This window comes from Gopherus flavomarginatus, chromosome 5 (assembly GCF_025201925.1).
Source record: "Gopherus flavomarginatus isolate rGopFla2 chromosome 5, rGopFla2.mat.asm, whole genome shotgun sequence".
NCBI lineage: Eukaryota > Metazoa > Chordata > Testudines > Testudinidae > Gopherus > Gopherus flavomarginatus.
The window spans coordinates 117,361,081-117,371,226 of record NC_066621.1 but is presented as its reverse complement, the minus strand read 5'-3'; the positions used below and the strand labels follow the sequence as shown (position 1 = coordinate 117,371,226).

Below are 10,146 nucleotides of genomic sequence, written 5' to 3'. Positions count from 1 at the left end.
CCAATCTCGCCTTGACCTTGCTTCCCTTGAAAATTGGTTGGCTACCACCAGCCATCTTAGAGTCTCATTGACCTAGACCACAGTTGAAGGCCAGCAGAATTTATGCCTGCCTGCAAAAGAGGGGACAGGCAGCATGAGAGGGAGATTGAAGTGTTTGTATATGGAAATTAGGAAGTAACACATTTGAACCCCAGGGTAACTAGTATCTTCATTATTAAGTAGCCAGTGTCGCATTTCACAGCATTTGGCTGTTACAGAAGTTCCATTAAAGACCCCAAAGAAGGGATAGCATTCAACTTAAATGCTTTTATTGACAATGTCTCTGAACAATAATAAGCAAACAATGCTTCAGTTTCATCCAAATTCACTTTCCACATGTCAAAAAGACCTTAAGGTAGAAAAAAATAAAATAAAAATATAAATATCTGAGAATCCATCTTAATAAATAAATTAAAGACACAATAAAAACGTTTTCATGGAAAACTTATGTCAGAACATTCAGATCACCTTGACAATGCATGATCAGTACAGTTACAATGAACATTGATGTAGGAGAACTACAGTACATGGATATAGCTATTTATCTCTATCTACTAGAAAATAAGATATAGTCTCTTTTCCCAGTTAAGATGGGTCATTGCTAAAGTCATCAGAACACGATATTGCCAGGAACACAGTAGTTATTGTTAAATCAGCTGCACTAGATACAGTTGGAGATACCCAGCACCAGGTTAGATTCCAATCATTAAACCAAGAGATTAATTAATGCTAGTGAATACTAAGTAGGGAAGGGGAGTCACCAACCCAGCCATGTTGACATGCTACAGACTACCAGCTCTCATGGATGGGTCACTGAGGACAAGACAAACTCCATGCTATTTGCTACATCTCTGGAAGAGGTCTGAGGCCTGGCTGCGGATCGCTCCGCAGGGTCCTTTAACGCCGGACTGGCCTACGCTCGCCCAGGAACAGAAGGACGCTTTGCCCTCCCCAAGTCTGGGGTCTAGCGCTCCGGGAACCCCACCCCAGGAAGAAGGTGGATCTTTTGGTGAAAGGCCTCCCCACACACACAGCAGCAGCTGGGAGGCTTGCGATCCGCCGGGTTCGTCCCTCGCCCTGCAGTCAGTGCCCTGGAGCTGCGGCCCCTCACAAGGCCAGCAGGGTCGGGGAGCTGAGCGAGTCGGAGGAGGGCTCGTTGCTGCTACTGCCCTTCCTGTGCGCGGCTGCACAGCTGGGGAAGGAGTCGGCCTCCGGGTAGGTGAAGACGAAAGTAGAGGTGTAAGTGCTGGAGCAGGGGGTACAGGTCACCACCGGGGTGCAGAGCGGCTCCAGCTCCCCGCACGCCCCGGCCGCCAGGGGCTCCCAGTCCTCCGTGTAGAAGGAGGAGGAGCCGGACAGGTCCATGTCGGGCACTGAGCGGGCAGTCTCCCGGGACGAGTGGGGGAAGAGGAAATCAAAGGTCTCGGGCTTCAGCTCCAGGCTGCTGCTTGCTTTGGGAGGCTCCGGGAGGGGCTCGGGTTGAGCGGCCTCCTGCAGCATGGGCAGGGCGAAGGCTGCCTCCTCGGACTCCGGGGGGCTGGGCACAGGCGCCTCCCCCAGGCCGCTGAGGTCCAGCGATGAGACAGCGAGCTCCTGGGAGAACTGCAGCTCCTCGGGGATCTTGCAGGCTGGCCGGTGCGCAGCCAGGATGAACTCGAGCTTCTCCTTCTCCTTCAGCAGGTTAGCGATCTCGGTCTGCAACGTGGACTTCTCCTCCTCCAGCTGATCGGTCTCCTGCGGGCATAGCGAGAGGGGGAGTGAGACAGAGCATCAGCCGTGCCCAGTGCCCCTAGGGGCGGACAGCTACTTCAGACCGACCCCTACCCCAAGCCGGGCACGAAGGAGGTGGGGGAGAACTTACCGCTTGCAGAGTGTCTGTCAGTTCTCGCCTCCGGTTGCGGCACTTAGCTGCTGCCATCTTGTTCCTTTCCCTCCTGATCCTTCTCTTTTCCTCTTCCTCTGGGGACAGCTGCGGAGAAAGAATGAGCACGATTAGTATCCACTGCCACTCCTTGCCGGTGATCTCTGGCAGCCCCACCACCCCCAGACCGAGCTCCCTCTCCGGGTCTCCGCAGCCGGAGCCATATCGAACGCGATCTCAGACTGCGTGTGACTTGCATGTCAAGTTAGTTCCTGAGCAGGAGAACAAAGTGAACTCCAGTCCCTCGGACAGTCCTATGGGAGCTGAGCCGGGTTATCCCTGGCTGCCACTGTCCCCTTCCAATTCAATGCAACTGCCGGGGCAGGTCTTTACAGCTCTCCCAGAACCACTAAGCAGAACTAGCCCCGCCTCTTCCCCCCCTGCCCAGATGCTTCTTTGGGGTGATCGCAGAGAGCTGTGTATTCACCTGTTCGATTTTGCCCCTTCTGCCAATGCTTTGCCCTCTGCCTCCTGTACTTTTGACAATTCCAGCCCTCGAATAGGCGCTGGCTGGAGGAGTAGGGACCCCGTAGGGATGGGCCCGGTTCTGGGACGGTGCCACTGAAGAGATTAAGGTGGGCTGCACCAGCCATTGCAGATCTGGACTCGTGGAGATGGCAGTCACTGTCGGTACGAAGCTGGCACTGGAGACAGCGAGGTCCGTGCAGAAATCCTGAACACACAAGGAACTGATATTAGGGAGTGAAATACAGAACTAGATGAGGGGGAACCTCCGCCCTGCACCCCCTCAGCAGGCTGTATCCGACACAGTGCCCCAGAGGCTTAGTTATGTGCTATTTTAAGCCAGGCCTGCAGCCCCCGGAGCGAGGCTGGCTCAGGCGCTGCGCTACCATCAGACTCCACATGAAAAGGGGGTTTGTTATAAATATCCCTGACGTCTGCACTGACGCAGGCGCCGCTCCGGAGTCTCCTCAATGAACTCCCGTTTTTATCAATGAAACTGCTTTACACACCCGCTGCAGAGCTGAATCTGGGCCACAATCCCCTTTCCCTGGGCAGGGCCCGTGGCCACACTGCGGCTTCCCCCGCATCCCAAGGTAGCCCATCCCCACTAACTCCCCAGGACAGGGGACTAGACTGCTGTCTCCTCCTTCCCTCCACCCCATGCACAGGTAGCCGGGAGAAGAGGTGCACCCGTGCAGGACAGACCCTTCCTGACGTGGGGGGCGGTCATCTCTGCACCTGAGCTGCCTCCTCTATCAGTGTACGATGGTTGGAGACCCAGACAATTCCCCTCTGCGACTCTCCCACCCCTCAGGCGTCACTGCCCCGTAGGCAATCACCAGCCAGCGTCCCGGTCCCTCACCTGCTGGTTGACAGGCGAGCCCATGCTGGAAAAGGAGTCGGCCGGGGAAGTGTAGTAGGTGAGGCTATCCCCGGCTGGAGAAGCACTGCTGCAGCGGGAGGAAGACGCGTCATAGTCGGTGGTGAAGCCCTGGTACATCATGTCGGCTAGGCTAAGATTGTCCAAACTCGGTCTGGGCGGTGAGGCTGTCCCGGTTGATTGTCTGTGTGTCTGTCCGGGCTGACTGTCCCTCTGTCCGTGCAGACGGGTTATCGCTGTCCCCAGCCGTAGCTCTCGTCTCTTTTCTGTTTCAGTCACTCAGATTAGCTCTGCAGCTGGAGTAAAGTGCGGCGCCCCCGCCTTTTAAACTCTCCTTTTCTGAAAGGCTCCTATGTCGTCACTGGTAGAGTCAAAGCCTGTGGGGGGGGACGGCGGGGATACGCCGCCTCTAAGCTATTCCCACAACTCTCGGCTCCCTTCCTCATCTTTTACGTACCCTATTGCCCCCAAAGCCATGTCAAGGTGGTTACACTGAGGGTCTTCAGGGGGTCTAGGCCCCTCAGGTATAGGGAAGGCTGTTGGTGTCCCCCCTTCCACAATGGTACAGTCCCAGCTCGGGAACCCACTGACGCAGATATCCTTATATGGGATACATCCTGTGCAAGGGGGTGTGACTGACGGGAACCGCTCCAGGCTGCAGCCAAGTGCGACGCGCCCGCCCGCCCGCGAGCATGTGTGTGTGTGAGAGAGAGGGTAGATTGTACGGCACGGAATACACTGCAGCAACAGGTCCTCTTGCTGAGGCAGCGGGCCACGCATAAGTTCAAGTCCTTGCTGCAATAGCGCCCCTCCCTCCCACAAGGAGAACCGTGTTAGGTTAGTCACAGAAGCCTACGGAGAGTTCATTCACCTTTCCAGAGGTGACTTTTACAGAACAGCTCCTGCCATCTGCACCTGCTTCCTCCTACCCCCATTCAAATATTTCTAATCAAGTTCGGCTGTTGCTATGATCACATGGTATTAAACTTGCTTGTCACTTTACAGACAAGTCTGAAGACAAGCTCCCTGCCCCGAGGGACTCCGCTGTCTTAATAGACAAAATACAGGGGAATGCTGGGAAAGGGGAAATGCGGCATGAAAACAATGTGAGTGAGCAGGGATTTAAGGCCAGTCTTGTTAGTTCCATTATCTTTATTTTATTGTTAATGTTTGTTTTAATATCACAGGGTCAGCTAGGTAGCTTTCTTGATGCTTTTTGAAGATGGATGGAAAACAACAATTGTCTTTACTATTATTTAGGGAAGAAGGTTTGTTGTGTTTTGTTGCGTGTTAGGGGAACTTTTAAATTATAGTTTAGAGGTTAAAGAGTTGTTGATGAAGAAAGGAACAGTTGAGTTGGGAGGGTCGTTTAGTTTTTGAGGTGACAAGCCCATATTTTGTGTTGTATTTTTATCCAGCACATTTAAGGATCTGGTGTTGTCTTAGTTACAATTTATCTAACATTTCATTCTGGCGTCCAAGTTTGAGTTTCTAAGTTAATATGTGCATTCCATATAATAAGTCTGTTAATGGTATACAAAAAGTGTCATAAACTAAGTAGATTTCTTCACATCTGTGTAACAATTTTCTTTGTTGTGTGGTACTACCATTGCAGGGAGCCTAATACTGTGCCTTTCACTTTTATAACATTTTAAAGTATTTGGAGAAAAGTTTTCACATTTTTTGTTCACCTTTAAAATGCGTTTATATAACAAAACTTGCAACTGGAGGAACTATATTTAATAAATATCTCATACATTTTCTGCATTTAGTTTTATGAGCACTATAAAAAGAATTGTTATCTAGTGATTTTGCAGTGGGCCTTATCCAAAACCTACTGAAGTCAACAGTAAGACTCACATTGACTTTACTGGGCTTTGGATCCAACTCATACCGTGGTCCAGGTTTCTAATCCATCCAGGAAAATATCATATCTCTTGCAAAGATTTGAATAGCAATTCTACATCTGTTTGTATCCAAGCAGACAATGGTGCAAGTTATACTTGCTAGGTGAACACAGAATACTTTAGATCATATCCCTATTAAATTCTTTCTTAAAAACAATATTTATTATACAACAAAACCCAACAAACTTACCTACAAAGTAAATCAAAGCGATGCTGTGTATCCCAGTTGGTGTTATGGAGCAGTTACTCACTAAAAGAACACACACTTTTCATTGTAAATAAATCTCTATCGTGGCTCAGAATTATTTCTGTCTATACTTTGGGATTGGAATATTACAGAATGTACATGTGGAAAATATAACGTCCTCCACTTCCTGCAGTGAGGAAAATGTTACACGCGTAATTATTATTCATTTTGTTATTAAATATGCAGAATATAAACTGAGAATAAAGTTAATACTGAGCACAAGTAGGAGTGGTTAGTTAAAGTCTATCCGGTGCTATGAAGGATTAAAGTGCAACCCGGGAGGTTATTGTTATTTATTGTACATTGAACTTCCCAGAAAAGTTACATACAAACAGAAGGGCGAGAGAGTTGCTAGGATGTGCCCTGTGCCATGGTGTGGAGACAGGGGGCTGCTGGCCTGGGAGACTGCCAAACAAGGGAGGTGTTAGACAGAGGAGGTTTCTCCTTTCCCAGAGTTTGGGTCTGATATAATCTTTGTGGCAGTGAAGTTCAGAGACACCCACCCACGGCGGGGATGTCAGGCAGCCCTGGCTCAGGTCAGGCCAAGCCAGGAGCCAGACCGCAGACTCGCCTTGCACGGGAGCCAAGAGATCGCGGCTATACATAGTAACAGGGAAGCTGCAGCGCAGAGTGTGTTTACAGCAACAGAGCCTCGGGCGCAGTCTCCAAGCAGGGAACGTCACAGAGTCAGGCTGGGATGATCCTGCTGGCAGCAGCTCCTGCTGCCTGAGCTCATGGGCTAAAAGCAGCGCCTGATGCTGCGGCGCGGTCACCTCCATTCTTAGAGATCTGGGCCACCGGGGCGGGGGAAACAGAGCAGCAGTACTGGCGGCCCCATTACATCGATTCTTCCCGCAAGTGGAGGGGAGCTGCTCTGACCTCTTCTGCAACCCCTGCCCCTGGATAATCTTGCTCTGTCCCTGGGGGCTGGGCTCCTCCAATCGTGCCCCAGCGACAGGGTAGCCAGAGACCTGATGCGACTCCGGATTACTACCCCAGCAGTGTTCGCAGCTGACCTGGCTTCTTTCAGGCAGAGGGCAGAGCTGGAACAGCCCTTAGTTTTAGTCCCACTCCCATCTCGTGTATGACAGGGGCTTTGGGCAGAATTTAGTTCAGCAAAGGGGGGCTGAACATCGCTGCAGACTGAGCTCTGCGGGGCAAGGCGCTTGATCTCCATTCTTATCTGTAAAACAGCTGTAGAAACAACAGGCCACTGAAAGATCATCACACCCAAACCTTGGCTTTATTAACACAAAACTGAGCAGCCGGGGTAAATATTTGCTGCTGGGTCCTTCCTCTACCGAGTTCCCAGCCTGACTCCTCAGATATTGCCAAGGAGAATTGTATTCTATTCTGATGTTTATATCAGACCAATCCCCATGGTATCTGAATGCCTCTAATGTACATACTTTGAAATCTAAGTTCAGCTTCTGTGTATTTAGAGGAGTCTTTATCAGCCCAACTACTTTCTGAGATGTATCCTTGCTGTAAAGTACCAAGAGATGCTCACTAGATAAAACAAACCATCAAAGAAGTGCCAAGAAGGGGGAAGGGGAGGAGGGTTCACTTAGCTGAGATCACAAAATATTTGTTGATATGTGTTTGGTGCCTGCAGATGGAAGTTGGTTGTTCCCACCTCCAACAGCTACTGTGTGTACTCTGTATCAAATGGAAAGTACTCAGACGCTGCACATATCTAGCATGTGTCTATGAAGACAAGGAAACCGAAAACACATGACGTGGGTTTGTTGTTTCCTCCCAGTGTGGTGCGCATACATTTATACCGCAGCATGTGAGAGGCAAAGGAGAAAGGCAACTCATGTCAGCAAGCACAACCATGGAGACAAAATATAGTCATAGCATAAAACCACACTGTCCACATGGCTGGAGCTGAGCTCATTCCTTGCATGGCCAAGATTGTTCTTTCTGCTATGAGGGGTAGGCAACCTATGGCACGTGTGCCAAAGGCGGCACATGACCTGATTTTCAGTGGCACTCACACTGCCCGGATCTTGGCCACTGCTCTGGGGGACTCTGCATTTTAATGTAATTTTAAATTAAGCTTCTTAAACATTGTGAAACCTTATTTACTTTACATACAACAATAGTTTAGTTATATATTATAGATTTATAGAAAGAGACCTTCTAAAAAGGTTAAAATGTATTACTGGCACGCAAAACCATACATTAGAGTGAATAAATGAAGACTCGGCACACCACTTCTGAAAGGTTGCTGATCCCTGTGCTATGATATCCTCAGCTCACCACCACACAATCTGTATTAACATAGCAGTGCCTAGAGGCTCCCCAAATGAGATGGTGCTACCACTGTGCTAGGTGCTGTACATACATATAGCAGGAGACAGTCCCTGCCCTAAAGAGCTTACATGGCCACACAGTGCACAGAAGATTGATGGCAGAACCAACCAGGAGTAGAACACACATATCCTTAGTGCCAGTCCAGTGCCCTGTCCTCTGGACCAAACTGCCTCTTTACACAACTGGGACAACAAACACTTTTGTGCCATCTCTGTGGATGGGGCAACACAGCACCAGGCTGTCCATGTGGCCAGGCCTTCTTTAGCTTGCCCATCATTTACATCTACATTTATACAAGATAAAGGCCCAGAGGCTATAAAAGGTGGAAGCAACCCCCAATAGCAGCCTGCACCATGCATACCCAAAGTGAAGTGGGGAAGGAGTGAGAAGATTAGTGGTTCAAAGGTTTTGCAGGGAGGATAAGACCAGATCCTACTTTAAACCGCTGCAGCTGAATCCCATCTCCTCAGACTACAAAGTGCATCATTTAGCACTGGAACTTTTATTGTGTGGTCTGTTTTCAATCCTTTTCTTATTTTTAGTTCATATGTGACTTTGTTAAGGACTTAAAGGCCACAGCAGAAAAGCACCTGAGGAATGTAGTACAATGTAATGCACAGTGTAAGTCAGCCTCTGGGACTGGAGACAGTTAAGCCTAGTTTTCGCTGCTCACTGGGGGAAAGTTCACCCCAGTACTGTAGTGTTTCTCCTGGCACCTGACAGGAACAGCCCTGGTGCTATTCCTCTGTCAACTAACCACACAGAATGAAACCATGTTTCACTTTCCACATCAATATGGTGACACTAATGTGCGTGTAGCTAAACATGAGCTGTTGATTTTGGGGGTGTTCCAGGCTGTCACTGTGTGACAAGGGGACACTTTGCTTGCTGGAACTAAAAAAGACTGCCAGATTTAAAATGCTGTGCAGGACTGAAACATGCTGACTGAGAAACCAGTTACTGAACTACCAAGCTCCCTCCCTATCTGATTGGAAGATTCTATGGTGCTACAGATTGCAACAGTGGTAACCTATACTGAAAGCTTATCAGGGCTGGGACTATGTCTTTTATTTTTCTTTCAAATACTGGGTACACCTATGGCACTGTCTAAATAATAATTAATAATAATAGCAGCTGCATGTGATTGATTCTCTAAGGAGTAAAATGCTGCACATGGACACAGCTTGGCATCTTTTGATTAAACATCTAAATGGCACTAGTCAATTACCCAACAATTACACTGTGTAAACCTCCCTCCCATTCCCACCCTCCCCTTTGCCTGTCATCCTCCTCTGTGCCATACTGTATCTTAACTAACTTAGAATTTAAGCTCCTGGGGCAGGCATCATGGACCCAATTCTCCATTCTTGCAAAGCTGTCCTTGGCAGAGGAATGTCAGGGAGCAAGTCCTATTGGGTGCTGGGAAGTGGTCTGGCAATTTAACCTACCGTGGAGATTCCTATATTCTCTATCCTGCTGTGGGCTCATCTAGCCTTAGACCTCTAAGTTACACTTAGCTACCATGACCCCTGGGTGCTGTTCTACAGCCAATGGCCACTGGAACACAGTGTACTCTAACCATACCTCTTTCTTCCCCTGACACATCCCCTCCCATGGGGGCTGCAATGTAGAGACATTCTGATGGCTCTGTGCCATCTGGTTAGCTCCTTGTGCAGGGGACTTCTACAAGGTTTTTTTTCTGCTAGATCGTTGGCCCTTTTATGCCAACAGTGGTGATGCAAGGCAGCTGGAGCAGGATGGACAATCTGGCCTCATATCTTTTATTTGTCTCTAGAGTGACATGCACACTCATGGTGCTGAAGATAATAACCACACATAGCCCTAGGGAATTAAAATCAATCCACCAGCGAGACAGGCCTAAAACATCCAAAATAAAATGCTCCCAAAACTTATAAAATTAGTCAGCACCAGAGAGATTAGACGGAGAGAGAAAGAAGGTGCTCATGTACTCCAGTGACAGGCAGCAGTATAAAACCCTAAGCTAGCTAGATAACTTTCTTTTTAGCTGAACAAACAAGGTAGTGATCCAAAGGTGGGAAACTACAGATGCACCCTCTTCTCTGGAACAACAAGAGGAGCACACAGGAAAACCCTGTGGACTCAAATAGTAAGACTTAGCCTTTATTTCATCCAAGAGTCTCAAAGCACTTTATGGCACTGGCTAGGAGGTGATGGGACTGGAAGTTCCCCGTGCCACTGCATGTGCTTGCCAAAAGAGCTTCATACTGTGAGCTTTTCTTTAACCCCCCAATCAGGACATCTTACAAGACCAGCCAAAGCTCTGCCTATGCACTTCTATAATGAAGTCCCATAGCTGTCGTGATCTTTAGGCAGCAGTAGGGTGCTT

General features: G+C 48.8%; 1 protein-coding gene across 1 annotated transcript; it reads right to left on the bottom strand.

Moving 5' to 3' along the window:
• Window positions 1–286: 286 nt before the first annotated feature.
• FOS (Fos proto-oncogene, AP-1 transcription factor subunit) lies at window positions 287–3,820 on the bottom strand. Its single transcript, XM_050955743.1, has 4 exons — window positions 3,288–3,820; window positions 2,388–2,633; window positions 1,901–2,008; window positions 287–1,773 (listed from the first exon to the last, which is right to left on the bottom strand). Exons 1-4 carry the CDS (start codon window positions 3,426–3,428, stop codon window positions 1,147–1,149), a joined length of 1,122 nt encoding a protein of 373 aa, XP_050811700.1. The 5' UTR covers window positions 3,429–3,820; the 3' UTR covers window positions 287–1,146.
• Window positions 3,821–10,146: the final 6,326 nt, after the last annotated feature.